The 16,064-nt window shown below is 41.4% G+C and overlaps 1 protein-coding gene across 1 annotated transcript in view; it reads left to right on the forward strand.

Annotated features, from left to right (window-relative positions):
- Positions 1-16,064, forward strand: part of LOC136872715 (chitooligosaccharidolytic beta-N-acetylglucosaminidase) — a 90,893-nt gene that overhangs the window by 5,012 nt on the left and 69,817 nt on the right. The window contains exon 2 of the mRNA XM_067146545.2: positions 12,497-12,562. Within this exon, the coding sequence (XP_067002646.2) occupies positions 12,497-12,562 (66 nt within the window). The remainder of the gene's footprint in view (positions 1-12,496; positions 12,563-16,064) is intronic.

Consider the following 16,064-nt stretch of genomic DNA (forward strand, 5'->3'; position numbering starts at 1 on the left):
CCACGGTGCAGCGCCTGTGGCGAAGATGGTTGGCGCAGGGACATGTGGCACGTGCGAGGGGTCCAGGCGCAGCCCGAGTGACGTCAGCACGCGAGGATCGGCGCATCCGCCGCCAAGCGGTGGCAGCCCCGCACGCCACGTCAACCGCCATTCTTCAGCATGTGCAAGACACCCTGTCTGTTCCAATATCGACCAGAACAATTTCCCGTCGATTGGCTGAAGGAGGCCTGCTCTCCCGGCGCCCGCTCAGAAGACTACCATTGACTCCACAGCATAGACGTGCACGCCTGGCATGGTGCCGGGCTAGAGCGACTTGGATGAGGGAATGGCGGAACGTCGTGTTCTCCGATGAGTCACGCTTCTGTTCTGTCAGTGATAGTCACCGCAGACGAGTGTGGCGTCGGCGTAGAAAAAGGTCAAATCCGGCAGTAACTTTGGAGCGCCCTACCGCTAGACAACGCGGCATCATGTTTTGGGGCGCTATTGCGTATGATTCCACGTCACCTCTAGTGCGTATTCAAGGCACGTTAAATGCCCACCGCTACGTGCAGCATGTGCTGCGGCCGGTGGCACTCCCGTACCTTCAGGGGCTGCCCAATGCTCTGTTTCAGCAGGATAATGCCCGCCCACACACTGCTCGCATCTCCCAACAGGATCTACGAGGTGTACAGATGCTTCCGTGGCCAGCGTACTCTCCGGATCTCTCACCAATCGAACACGTGTGGGATCTCATTGGACGCCGTTTGCAAACTCTGCCCCAGCCTCGTACGGACGACCAACTGTGGCAAATGGTTGACAGAGAATGGAGAACCATCCCTCAGGACACCATCCGCACTCTTATTGACTCTGTACCTCGACGTGTTTCTGCGTGCACCGCCGCTCGCGGTGGTCCTACATCCTACTGAGTCGATGCCGTGCGCATTGTGTAACCTGCATATCGGTTTGAAATAAACATCAATTATTCGTCCGTGCCGTCTCTGTTCTTTCCCCAACTTTCATCCCTTTCGAACCACTCCTTCTTGGTGTTGCATTTGCTCTGTCAGTCAGTGTATTACCAATCTTCCGATACCAGCGCATGCCAATACGAGTCGAAAACCAGGAGACCGAGTTAGTAGAAATAAGCAGCGGTGTCAGGCAAGGTTGCGTACTTTCCCCAACTCTGTTCATTATTTACTCCAAGGATATCTTCAGAGAAGCTTTGGCTGTTCTACATGTGGGCATCCGACTCAGCGGGGAGTATCGAACAACGTATGGCACTCAGACGACATGATCCTGCTAGCCCCCAGCCTTAGGGATATGCAAGTATTGGTGGACGGAGTGAGAACTGTAAGCGAAGCTTCCGGATTAGAACTACTTGCTAAAAAGACAAAGGCCGCGCTGATGACAGGAATCGAAGAAATTGTGTGGGTTAACGATTTTGTTTATTTAGAAAGCAGTCTCAACGCTCACCGGGACCCCGATGCAGTAATCAACCTCCCCTCCCCCCCAACCCCCAATGGCGAACAGCCCCGAAGGGCCATGGCCTACCAAGCGACCGCTGGTCATCCCGTAGGCACGCAGGTTACGAGGTCTTGAGTGGTCAGCGCGATGAATTCTTTCGGCCGTTATTCTTGGCTTTCCAGACCGGGGCCACCAACTTACTGTCAGATAGCCTCTTAATTGTAATCACGTAGGCTGAGTGGACCTCGAACCAGTCCTCAGATCCAGGTAAAAATCCGTGACCTGGCCGGGAATCGAGCCCGGGGCCTCCGGGTAAGAGGCAGGCACGCCACCCCTACACCGCGGGGCCGGCTTACCAGTGATCGGAGCCCGAATAGAAATCGCCAGGGCGACACCCTCATTAAAATGAGAACCTTGCTGTGCTCCAATGGCCTATCGACCAAACTGGGTCTCGTCAAGTGTTAGGTTATGGCTACCCTGTTCTGATGTACGGAGTAATGTGGATCTGCAGGACGGACCACATGACCAACATCGTAGTCTTGCAGCAGATCGGTCACGATAAAAAGCTGATTAAAGTCGTGAAGAAACGGAAATTAAAATATTTCGGACACGTCATTCTCAACGGGGAGAAATATCGAATACCCCAACTCATGATGCAAGGCAAGACATTCGCGAAAAAGTGGTCCTCGGATCACCTGGCTGAAAAATCTCCGTCAATTGTTTGAATTGTCATCTGCCGAGCTGTTCCGAAGACAATAGACCTGATGATCGATAACAGATGAGTTGGATAACACACTAGAAGAAGAAGAAGAAGAGGAAGTGTTCCGCCAGTTTCATAGAGGAAGAAGATATTTCTCCACGCCAGTTCATTAACGATACGAGAAAGCATTGTAACATTCCCATAAACGATACCTAAGTCAGCGCGTGTGGACAGAAAGCGTTAACGATGCTAAGTCAACGAAGGATGTGTATGCTAGCTCTGTGGTGAAGCCTGTGACCGCTGCCGTAAGCCAAGGCAGTTTCAGAGTTTATACTAAAGAAAAGAACTGTGAATAACTAGCATGCAGGCACATTCGTGCTCATTATTATTATTATTATTATTATTATTATTATTATTATTATTATTATTATTATTACGGGGATACCGTGGTGGACAGAGGTGAAAGAAGGTGCGGGCCTGAATGGGTCTATCTAAGGCAGTCAAAATACTAATTAAAAACTTTACAGCTGCAGACGCTTAAATGCGGCCAGTATCCAGTATTCGGGAGATAGTGGGTTCGAACCCCGCTGTCGGCAGTCCTGAAGATGGTTTCCGTGGTTTCCATTTTCACACCAGGCAAATGCTGGGGCTGTACCTTAATTAAGGCCACGGCCGCTTCCTTCCCAGTCCTAGCCCTTTCCTGTCCCATCGTCGCCATAAGACCTATCTGTGTTGGTGTAACGTAAAGCCAATAGCAAAAAATAAATAAAACCTTTAAAATTAGCGTTATATTTCTTTTCTAGGTTTTTTCAAAGACAAACTTTATAATTCAGGTACAAAGCTCATAAGATAGAGTAACACTTTTAGAATATCGAATAACAATTGATTAAACAATTGATTAACAACCTTGAGCTTGAAGCTCCCTAAACATACATTTTCTTAAAAAAAAAAAAAAAAAAAAAAACAATCAGGGAGACGAACCTCTCAATTTCTTTTACAGCGTATTCAAAATATACAACGTTTCAAGAGCACCTTTTTCTCCACAAAAATATCTAGGGGACTACTCTCCAAACATCACACCACACTGGCCTTTCAAAGGCATTATTTAACCATCACAGGAGCGTCTTTGCTCTATTAAAATTTTACACTTGGAAACCTAGTTCCAGAAAAGGTCAAGGCCTATCAAAGGCACAGCTAAGGAAGCTTGTTTTTTTTTTGTAATTTCACATTCCTTTAATTAATTTATTACGAGATACAGCTCTAAAGAAAGCAGCAATAGCGTATTATAGTCTACCACCGCCGTCTGGTTGTGTAGTCTACCAGAGCCATGTACTAAGCGCCACCTATACCTTTATGACAACAATGTAGTACAAATATGACAATCATGTCAGCTTATAATATACTACAAATAATTACACATTATATGACAGATTATGAGAAGCTTAGTAAGTATTGTGAGAGCTATCTTAATCTGAGATGAACTCCCAGTGAAAAGCACAATTAATATACGGTAAGTGTGGTCCTATTTCTCACTTCAGATGCAAAAGATTCGGTGTGATACATGTAAAACAATTACATTTATAACTACCGTGCGATATTATCATAAGCTTACATTGTATTAGACTGTATTAGAAACGACTTTGAGACAGCATTACTCTTTGTAACGCCCGTGGCGATCGCTACTACATATTTCCATAATTACATTCTTTTACAGACTAACTTATAAACGTCTTACTTGTACCAGTTTCCTCCGATTCTTTCCTATTTGATCTGTTTTATACAACTATTGTTCCCTCTCAATACAAAGCTTCACTCAGAGCTTACTTCCACACAGGGACATTCATCCTGAGTGTCTGAAATAGGTTTTGCTATGCCACTTAAATTCGTCTGTGTTCAGGGAATATTTCGTTTGACATAACCTCTTCTCCAGAAACACAATCTACAGGTTATATATTGATGTTCTGTGATCTACAGTCTACACAGTCGGTATGCATTCTCCCACTGCCTTCGTAATGTACGTCACGCAAAGAGGCGAACTGTTTTCTCCGTCCGACCCGTGCAATGCAAGGACATGATACGTCTGTACCTTGTAATTATGAAATATTCACAAATGTTGTATTAATATAACGGGTGAGATCATTAACACCTTTAATCGCATCATAACTCAAAAGTCAGGTTTATATAATTTTACGAGAAGTATGTTTGAACTGTGATCTACGCTGTCAAAGGGTGAGGGTCTTACTCGTCAATGTAACCAACAAATAATTATGTATATACCTATTAATACAAATATGGAGACAAAATAGTACAACCATGTTAATAATAATAATAATAATAATAATAATAATAATAATAATAATAATAATAATAATTTAATAGACTTTACCTCCATACCTCTAGATGGCTATAAATACGGTAGCTTTCTTGTTTTGTTCTTGACACTTCTGGCACTATCCTTCAGAACCTTTCTTCCGAATATTAATGCACTGACCAGCAAGATCTGTTAATTACTTCCCACATTCACGGAAATTCCCGAGGAATAATTCTTAATTATTACTTAAGTATTAATTATTTATTACGATGCATTGCTTCTAACATCTAAATCAGTGGCGTATCCTGGAATCTCCACTGAGGCATGCAACTAGTAACCATGCAGTTAACACAATGTATTAAGTAAATTTCAATTCTACTCACCCTAATTACATGTAGGTGAACTCGAGCCAAACAGTTTTACTGTAAGTTTCTGGATTGAACGTGCGTACACAATTCTTGTTTTCTCTTTTTAAATTTTCGAGGGTCCGCCTCTGTGGTGTAGTAGTTAATGTAATTAGCTGCCACCCCCGGAGGCCCGAGTTCGCTTCCCGGCTCTGCCACGAAATTTGAAAAGTGGTACGAGGGCTGGAACGGGGTCCACTCAGCCTCAGGAGGTCAACTGAGTAGAGGTGGGTTCGATTCCCACCTCAGCCATCCTCGAAGTGGTTTTCCGTGGTTTCCCACTTCTCCTCCAGGCAAATGCCGGGATGGTACCTAACTTCAGGCCACGGCCGCTTCCTTCCCTCTTCCTTGTCTATCCCTTCCAATCTTCCCATCCCCCTGTTCAGCATAGCAGGTGAGGCAGCCTGGGCGAGGTACTGGTCATCCTCCCCAGTTGTATCCTCCGACCCAGAGTCTGAAGCTCCAGGACACTGCCCTTGAGGCGGTAGAGGAGGGATCCCTCGCTGAGTCCGAGGGAAAAACCAACCCTGGAGGGTAAGCAGATTAAGAAGAAGAAGAAGAAGAAGAAATTTACGAGGGAAGGTAGAGGTCTCGCGGCTTTATAACTATTTGCATCTTTTCATCAAACGAACGGCCAGTAAATGGCTTTTCAAACTGATTTACAATTATATCCGTTTTAGACTCATCCATCGTTAATACCACATTGCGCAAAATATAATAAAACTCCGAAAACGACGAATAGCACAGGAACAGCACACACAGAATGAACTCACTAATCAGCAAAACACACAATGAATTAACTCACTAGTTAGCCACAACTCAAGCACTGGAGATAAGTCACCCCAGTGGCATTGGTCAGTTTCCTCACGTTGGGTTCTCGCTAGGGGGTAATCTGTGTGTCCCGTTCGCTGTAAACATGTCGACTTTCTCCAAGTTGCTAACAGATGGCAGAGGGTAGCACGGGTATGGGGTGACAAATTCTGACCAAGTTTCAATTGCAGCGACATCGTTCGAAGGGTTTCAGAACTACGTCTGCCACTGAATGCAATTTTAAGATTGAATGCCTTACGTGCCTTTGACCTGAAACAACCTAAAATCGTAAATCAGACAGTTCCTTGTGTTATCATAACGCATGCAATGAATGCCTTGCATTCAAGGAGAATACGCCCCTGATCTAAATACAATCTACCAGCAATAATTTAATTTTTAAATGTTAAAATGTACGGTATGCATCAAAATGCAAATATAATTTAACAGAAGGTTAATTTCGGTGAGAAAAAGCTGCGCGTATCCAACATTACTTCTTCTTCTTAATCTGTTTATCCTCCAGGGTCGGTTTTTCCCTCGGACTACGCGAGGGATCCCACCTCTACCGCCTCAAGGGCAGTGTCCTGAAGTTTCAGACTTTGGGTCGGGGGATACAACTGGGGAGAATGACCAGTACCTCGCCCAGGCGGCCTCGCCTGCTATGCTGAACAGGGGCCTTGTGGAGGGATGGGGCGATTGGACGGGACAGGCAAGGAAGAGGGAAGGAAGCGGCCGTGGCCTTAAGTTAGGTACCATCCCGGCATTTGCCTGGAGGAGAAGTGGGAAACCACGGAAAACCACTTCCAGGATGGCTGAGGTGGGAATCGAACCCACCTCTACTCAGTTGACCTCCCGAGGCTGAGTGGACCCCGTTCCAGCCCTCGTACCACTTTTCAAATTTCGTGGCAGAGCCGGGAATCGAACCCGGACCTCCGGGGGTGGCAGCTAATCACGCTAACCACTACACCACAGAGGCGGACTCCAACATTACTAACCCAAGGAATAACCATAACCTATGTAGGTTCGATTGGTTCCTGTCCACTTTTATTATTAATTATTACGATGCATTGCTTCTAACATCTAAATATTATCTAACAGCAATAGTTTAATTTTACAATGTTAAATGTATGCATCAAAATGCAAAAATCATTTAACAGAAGGTTACTCTCATTAATTTCGGAGAGGAAAAGCTGCGTGTACCCAACATTACTAAACCAAGAAATAACATTTGTGGGTTGATTGGTTACTGTCCACTTTTATGCTTGTTCTGTATCAAACAATAAAACGCCTGCTGTAAATCTGTGTAACAAGAAAGTAAAAAACAGAACTAATTATCAGCTCGGGAAAATTAGTGAAACATAGGATACTCTTTTATTCTTAGTAACAGGCAGCCTACATTTTCGGTTGGGATTTTCGTTTTTCACAAAGGTATCCCGCCCTCATACGAAGAAAATGAACATATCAGTGTATATATTACTTGTATAGTCGTATTTTTGCCATGATAAGTACGGTACACGTACTTAGGCTACCATTGTGGCAACTTCGAACTTTCACACACTGTGTTTAAATTCGCAACAGATCATATTTCAACAAAAACGTGTTATACGGTAACAATTAAAAGGATAAATCCCACGAGAAGAATTACGCCGTTGAACTTATATTTCTCATCACGTGAAGATACCATATCTACCCTAAACTATGAGGTCTTATTATTTTAATAATAGCTGTTTAGGCTACGTGATTCCTGATATGATAAATTTAAAGAAAGACCACGCAATATACTGAAATATAAAGTTCTGTCTTTCAACAGTCGCAATTATCCAAATAATTCTCCCAATACTTATGAATTACATTCATTAGCACAACTTGTAACATTCGCTTAGTTTGCCTCAATCGATCAGCTGATTGGCTTGATGCGCTTTCTACAGTACAGCCTGTATATTACGAAGGCAGTGATTCTGCCAAACTTACTTTTATAGCAGGTCCGTTTAATTTCAACTTCTATCTAAAACATTCGAGAACTGGGCAAATTCCAAAGAAAAGCAGCTCCATTTGTTCTGGGTGATTTCCGACAAAAGAGTAGCGTTACGAAAATGTTGCAAAGTGTGGGCTGGGAAGACTTGGGAGAAAGGAGATGAGCTGTCAGTCGAGAGATGGCATAAACAAATAAGTTTGAGTGATGGTGTTTTCAAAAGTGGAAAGATGACAATATAAAGATAAAGTTGGAAATCAAGAGGGCAAACTGGGACAGATATTCGTTTATAGGAAGAGGAGTAAGCATGGGCACCCGCAAGGGGAGGCAAGGGGGGGCAAGCGCCCCCCCCCCCCCCCCCTGGAATTCTAAAATAGTTGATGTTCAATTGTTTAATATCATACCAGATTATTTCATAAAATGAACTTACTGGCAGTCATCTAGGAACTGTTATAAGCAGAAATTTCTGTAAACAATTTAATGTTGCTGACGTTATATTGGTTTTTATATTCAAGAAAATTATTAATGTGCCCCACCCTGGAAAAGATCCTGCGGGCGCCCATGGGAGTAAGGGATTAGAATAATTTACCAAGGATGATGTTCAATATTTTTCCAAATTCTTTGCAATTATTTAAGAAATAACAGATAATGTACGGAATCTGCCACCTGGGCGACTGTCTAAATGCAGATCAGTGGTGACTGAACCCAGAGCTCTCTGTCCTCATTTAATTCCAGAACATTGCGTCGGGTGATGGTTGCCAGCTTCTTATTTTATTTTGTCCCCTATCACCTGCTCGGAAAAAAGTTCTTCGTAGATTATCTTTCGTGTCCATGATCATCAACACAGTTGACGAGCATCTAACAATCGATCTTACAATCTATTTCGATGTACAGTTTGTCGAAGCTGCATCCTGATGTAAACAAGTATTGTACATGTGATAGTCATACTGTGACTGGCTTCAGGCGCTGTAGCATTGTTCAACAAATATTTCCCAAATCTAAATGTATTCCTGAATATTCTGTTTGTTATGGAAACCTGACTCGACTTTTTTGGGAGTTGGGGGAGAGATTGTTTCTTGTGAAAAATAATGGAAATAAGGCTAATTTTTATTTGTAGCTTTTTCCTTTCGGTTCCTGGCAGATAAATGAATGCTGTCTGTTTTTCCCCCAGATGCTTCATCTTTCCATCTTCTCGAGCTGCGCAACCACAACTGCATCTCCTCATCTTCTCTGTTTCACTCAGCCTGACGGTATTAGGCTACGTTTGCAATGCTTTGGGAGTGTTTCATTTCCACACCATTTCTTTTTGCCAGTACCCTAATATTCTTGTCATTATTCCTCTGAATAGTCTTAATAGAGGAGGCGCAGTTGTACATCCTTTTTAAACAAGAATCACCACCAGCTGGCTCCAGTAGCTGCAAAAATAATTGGGATAAACTGCAGCGTGCCTCCATGTTGTTATTAAATGAGCTCTTTTAAATAATACCCGGTAACGAACGAGCTAAATCACGCTCCGCAATAGGATTGGGAAGGTGCGCTGTTTGTAGTTGTTAAGTTCTTATCATGGTTCCATTTTTGATTACTCTAACTGCCAAATATATCAACTTAATAGCTGCTCGCTTTCAATACGTGATTTTGCATATCCGTTAGAACCTGAATTCGAGACCACTTCTGTCAGTTTCATAAAAAGGGTCTTTTAGCTTTCTGTCAGCCTGGTACTTCATTCTCATGGATCTTAACTTTCTTCGCCTGAAATAACCTGCCTCATTATCCATGCACTGATCTTGGTTTGTAGTCTGGTTTGTTTATCTGTGATATTATTGATTTTGTATGTTTTGTTTTTAAAATCTTCTATTGTAATTTGTAGTTTTTGCATATCTTCCTTGATTTCTGTATGTTACTCTTCCATAAGTTTTCTGTTATTCTCCTGATGATTCTGTTTTCAGGTACCCTAAGTGGATGCCCGAAGATTGAGATTAGTTTCTTCCTGATTGTGTTAATTACTAGTTCCATTTCCCTGTAGATTGTTTCATTAGAAGCTAGTCTCCAGTGTCCATTTTCTTGATAGTTTTTATTTATGCACATTCTGTTTATTCTTTTTTTCAATCTTGAGTATACGGTACTGTATATTTCTGAAGTGTTAGTTGTTTTGAAAATGGTTTCACTTGCGTTTGTTATTTCTGGTTGTCTAACTGTTTTATAGTGTTTTAACCATTTGAGGGCCATGTGCTATTATGGTTTTTCTACCGCTGAGCGCCAAGGCCAGTTTCAGTTTTTGTCAAGCTTTTGTTTGATCACTCACAGTTCAGCTGTTATTGTAGGCAGAAACTTGAAATTTTTGTTATTATTTTACTAATATGATTGCCTATACGAATAAAGCCTTACTTAGTTCATTTATGACCATTAGTAAATATTTGGCAGCCAAAACCCAAAAATATTAATTAAAAATAAAACAAAAGAAAAGTTTAGCAATAAAATGTAGGTAGAACAAAAAACATTTTTATACATTGCAAACATATTTATTGAATAGTAAACCTATTATGAAGCTATACTGAAAATTTCATTAATATTGTACCTAAAATAAATCTATAGTAAAAATAATTAGTTTACATATCCAAATGAGCCAAAAATACAAGTACTGGGCGAGTTGGCCATGCGCGTAGAGGCGCGCGGCTGTGAGCTTGCATGCGGGAGATAGTAGGTTCGAATCCTACTATCAGCAGCCCTGAAGATGGTTTTCAGTGGTTTCCCATTTTCACTCCTAGGCCTTTCCTATCCCATCGTCGCCATAAGACCTATCTGTGTCGGTGCGACGTAAAGCCCCTAGCAAAAAAGTACAAGTCTAATTACACTAGTTTTGTTTATATGTAAGTACTACTGAAATACGATACAAACTTCTTTTACATAACACTTACATAACATACTACAAATAATGTAATGATGATGATCATGATGATGATGATGAACGTCAGTACAAGTATATTTTACAAGACCTCTCAAACACACTTATGTTTTGTCAAGGACAGTGGATATATATAATCATTTTCACAGCAATAAATGAACAAGTAAAATATCGAGAGCAACTAGACACAGTGTGGACAAGGTACACAGCAAGACTGCTAGTGTTGTTGCCGTGCCAAGTAAAGTGCGCCAATAAATATGCCTGCTGATTGGACTGAAACAGTGGTCTTGAAAATAAAAGAGGCTGTTTATTACAAACATAGTAAGTCTTTAACTAACTATATTTTGAAAATTCTGAAAGGAAATGACTGTTACTTTTAATAATAAAAACAAATACTGAACATCCTTTTGAAAGAACGTTAACATTTTTCAGATGGAAACCAAACGGGCCTTTAAAAGGACGTTGGCGCTTAGAGGGTTAATTTTGTAGCTACTGAGGGCCCTTTTTCCTTATGTGTTCTTGGTGATATATTATGTTCTGGTCAGTTTATTTATTTTACTATGTCATGTCAGCTGTTCATTGAGGTTTTATGCTATTATTTCTCAGATATATTTAAATTTGTCAATGATTTTGATTTCATGTTCTATTATAATTTTATTTATGAGTGGTGGGTCAGTTAATTTGATTTCTTCTTTTCAAAGGATATTCTGATGCCAATCTTCTGTGTTATTTCCAGTAGTAATTTAACTTGCTGTTAGGCTTCCTGCATGTTGTCAGACAGGACAGCAAGGTCATCAGTAAATCCCAGAGAGTTTAAATATGTTATGTTTGGATCTATTATTAAGAGAAGCAATATTTTTATATTTGTATGAAAGAATTAAAAAAAAATACTGCTTCTGTAAAGCATTGTTTTAAAGATTCACCCTTAGTTAAAAAGGTAACCAGGTCTTTAAATGCACGATCTCTGGGTTAAAGTTAAGAACAGGTGGCTGTACTTCCCCTTAACCCAAATGCACCCATAAGCGAGTTGGTACGCGCTCTTATGGGGTAAATATCCATAAACATACTGGTCTGCAGCCGTAACCCCATTAGAGTGTTGGAAAAGCCATGGGAAAAGGAAGAAAAATAGTGAAGAAAGAAATAGAGCAGTTGCTGAGGGCTTAGTTGATCAAATATGGCTTCTTCTTTCTCTTATTCTGCTGTATTAGGAAAAGCAGTGGAGACGGAAAAAAAAAAAAAAAAAAAAAGAACAATTGCTGATGGCCTATTTGATCAAATACAGCTTCTACTTTCCTTCATCTCATTCTTCCTTCTTCTTCTTCTTCTTCTCCTCCTCGTCCTCCTCCTCCTCCTTTAAGAAAAGCTGCGGAGAAAGAAAGCAAAATAACAGCTGCAGAGGGCCTAATCAATCCTTCTTCCCTTTTAAGCAAAACGAGGGGAAAGGAAAAGAACAATGGCTGAGGGCTTACTGAATAAAATATGACCTATCAGCTTTTTCCTTCCTCTTTGGGAAAAGCGGTGGGGAAATACAGAAAAAAGAACAGTTGATGAGGGCTTACTTGATCAAAAATGGCTCCTTGTTTTTTGTTTCTTATTTTTATTTCTTCTTTAGGAAAAGAAGTGGAGAAAGAAAGAAAAAAGAAGAGTTGTTGAGAGCTAATTCAATCAAATATGACTTCTTCTTTTTCTTATTTTCTTATTATTATTACAAATCTTATTTGTTGCAAATAAGGCAATTTCAGACTGGTAATGGCTTTTCGGAACAGTCTTCCTGATGGCATTTTGACTCCAGTCTATAACACCAAAGCTGCACACTAGAAAGTGGATTAAGTGGATGTGGATTAAAATGATATCACCACCACCACTGGACTACATGTGTAGTCCTAATTGGCTGTAACATCAAGTGTATTGTTTCTCACTTCCATTAATTATTAACACTTATTCCGATCATTTGTTTCAGGAGCAGAATCATGAGGCACCTTATTTTACTGGCGGTTCTTGGCGCCACTACCTTAGCGACAGACAGGTAAGGTTGAAGGGTCCGTTCAGGAAATTTGTACTTCTCTATTACTATTGTACCTAGTTATTTGGAAGGTATATTGCTAAACTGAATGATGGGTGATATTGACTACTGTTTCTGGAATGTTGATATTACCATGCCTTTTAGCACTATTTGTTGACAGTTGTTCCAGAACACCAAAATGAGACCAACGTTAATAATCTAACCAAACTAAGCCAAATACCATGGTATTACAGCCTTAACAGGCCTTGGCCTACCAGGCAGACACTACTCAACCTGAAAGTGACTAGCAGTTCCTTGGCTTTCTAGACTGGGCCAATAAAAACCATGATATCCAGTGATGGCAACAAAAATGTTAGTCTTACGGAAATCACGGATTTTTTTGCTAAGGGCTGAAATAATACAAAAGTTCACAAGGAAAAGGAATATATTACTTCATTTTGTGTGGAGTTTTTTAGAGACATTAAGTGGCTATCGTTACTACTTGAGACTAAACATGATACCTCGGAATTTTTGAAATGATCTTTTCCCATCATTTTTATTTTAGTTAATAAGTTTTAACATTTGAAATTATTTTCCATTTAATAATGTTATCAATTTTACGTCCCACTAACTACTTTTACGATCTTTGAACATGCTGAAGTACCAGAATTTTGTTCAGCAGGAGTTCTTTAACGTGGCAATAAATTACTGAAATGAGGCTGACATATTTGAGCACCTTGAAATACCAACGGACTGAGCCAAGCTCAAACCTGTCAAGTTGGGCTCAGAAGGCCAGCGCTTTACCGTCCGAGCTATTGAGCACGGCTATTTCCCATTCACTTTCCAAACCAAACCCCATGGCGCAACAGCCCCGAAGGGCCATGGCCTACCAAGCGACCACTGCTCAGCCCAAAAACCTGCAGATTATGAGGTGTCATGTAGTAAGTACGACGGATCCTCTTGGCCATTATTCTTGGCTTTCTAGACTGGGGCAGTCATCTCACTGCCAGATAGCCCCTCACTTGTAATCATGTAGGCTGAGTGGACCTTGAACCAGCCGTGACCTGGCCGGGAATTGAAGCCGGGGCTCTGGGTAAGAGGCAGGCATGCTACCACTACACTGCGTGGCTGGCTCCTATTCACTTTGCAAATACATTACTTGGTTCTTAAATTTCTCATTGCCAATCCTCAATGTCTTACGGAGGGAGTACGTACATCTTTGCATTTACTAAAAAGATGTCCTACAAGGGCACTTGAAGGGATGCCTGTGTTTAATTTTAAGAACATCATTGGAATGTCTCTGGAAGTACTGGAGAGGTAAGAAAGAGGTTCTGCTGTAGTAGAATGGAACACTCCTACTTCTGTGCGATGTGTATTAATTACTAGAATTTAACGATTACATTTTTCAAGAAGTAGATTACAAATAAAAATTACTAAGAATGTAATCGTTACAACTAATTCGATTACTGTTACGCAATTACTTCCCAACTCTGAAGATATCAAGTAAAGGGCACTGGAAAATTGCCGTTTAATAATAACAACAAGCCATGATAAATGTGATCAGGACATTTAAAAACCTGTAGGGACCAAGTTCTTAACTCATAATTTTTATTCAGATTCAACATGGGCAAGTAACGTAATTTGTTTCAGATAAGGTCTGCAGCTCAAGACATCTTAAATCACAGTTATGTTGCAAAACTTACTTCTTTTGAGGTCTAGTGGTCATAAAACTTCAAGATCCATCAAAAAGCTGATTTCTCTTCGTTTGGTGGGGGAGCTGTGAGAAGTGCGACCAGTACCAAACTACACTAAAACTGACACTAAAGGACTTGTCGACTTCATGAAGGAGAAAGACATAGCTGTTCTGGGAACAAATGAGACAAAGAGGAAAGTGAAAGGAGATATGATACTTAGGCTCTCTTACAGTGGAGGACCAGTGGGATTCGAACCCACAATCTCTCGATTTCGTGTCGTTGCTCTACCAATTGGGCTATGGTGGCCTAGGTCATATCTGTTCTGTTTGGGAAGACTGGCCAGATGTTCAAGAAAATGACCGGTGTCACGACTGTAAGAGTCAAGGGAGCGTACGAAGGGTTGAAGATGCTGGTCACCCAATGTGTTCCATGAAAGAACCTTGGCTAGGAACAATGGGGCATCCTTCAGAAGCATGTGGAACTTGGGAGTATGGGACTGGTTTGGGAGGGGGAGACTGATAGAGGATTCAGACTGACCCTCATGTGGTCCATGGAGTTTGATGTAAGTTTAGGATATGATCTTGAGTGGGCTCTTGGTTGACAGGGACACATATGGTGGCGTCAGAGAGTTGGCATAGGGCCTCACGGTCATAATCTTGGCAGTTCATGACAACTGTGGTGGATCCTTTGTCGGTGGGAAGAATGATGATGTTCTCTCAGGGCATGAAGTTTGTGTTTTGAAGAGAGGTTAAAAGGAAATTAGATGCTAATTGAAGGGAATGTTCAGGTGGTAAGAGTTGAGGTTCAATACTAGATGGTTTCTTGCAGCGAGTTAGGGATAGCTTAACATCATCAGGTGATGGGTAACTATTTTTGTATTGAATGCAGTGGCGGAGTTTCCTTACAAAAGAGTGGGCATTAGGCAGATTTCTTAGAGGGGAAGAAAATGAGGCTCGTGGACAGGACCGATGTTTAATGATCAGCAAGAGTGTGAGATGAGAGATCCGGAACAGTACGGGTTGCAGAATCACTTTGGGTTTCTGTTGAGGATTGTTTGAGCAGCCGTTGTGGAAAACGTTTGGGAAGGCTGGGGATTAATGTGGCTGGCTTTGGTAGGGTGAAAAGATGTGCTAGAGATGGAGGGTGTTAGTTGGCTGATGTGCCGGGTGTGGGAGAACATCCACACAAAGTGTGTTTAGTTTTCCGAAATGTCGTGTAGTGTTCTTTTGTGTTTCCATGTTTATCCTTGTCTCCTCTTTCAGTTGTTCATGAAAATAACATTAGTGTATTTGTTCTATAAATTAACTGAAAAATGAACACAAAACAAAAGAGCCTTCTTGGCTCGGGTATAGTGCCAGCCTCTTACCGCTGGGTTCCGTGGTTCAAATTCTGGTCATTCCATGTGAGATTTATGCTGGACAAAGCGCTTTTCTCTGGGTACTCCGGTTTTCCCTGTCAGACATTATACGTTGCCCCAGAGGAGTGCGACAGGCTTCGACAGCTGGCACAATTCCTATCCTCGCCGCTATGTGGAAGCTTCATTCATTCCATTCCTGACCTGTTCGAATGACTGGAAACAGGCTGTGGATTTTCATGAACACAAAACAAACAGTACCAGTAAACAGACAAGAAACAAAGGGAATCAAGTTATACTGATCATTTTCCATGAAACCAAAAGAGTCAGCAGTGTGACCAACTCACCACAGTGTGAAACCTCCCTCATTCATGTCGGAATATATACCTTCCTGAATGAATCCATGGAGATGGCTTATTTCTTGACATGCTTATCCTAGACCTCTATATACAGCCCTAAAACATAAATTTTACTCCAG

This window comes from Anabrus simplex, chromosome 1 (assembly GCF_040414725.1).
Source record: "Anabrus simplex isolate iqAnaSimp1 chromosome 1, ASM4041472v1, whole genome shotgun sequence".
Taxonomy (NCBI): Eukaryota; Metazoa; Arthropoda; class Insecta; order Orthoptera; family Tettigoniidae; genus Anabrus; species Anabrus simplex.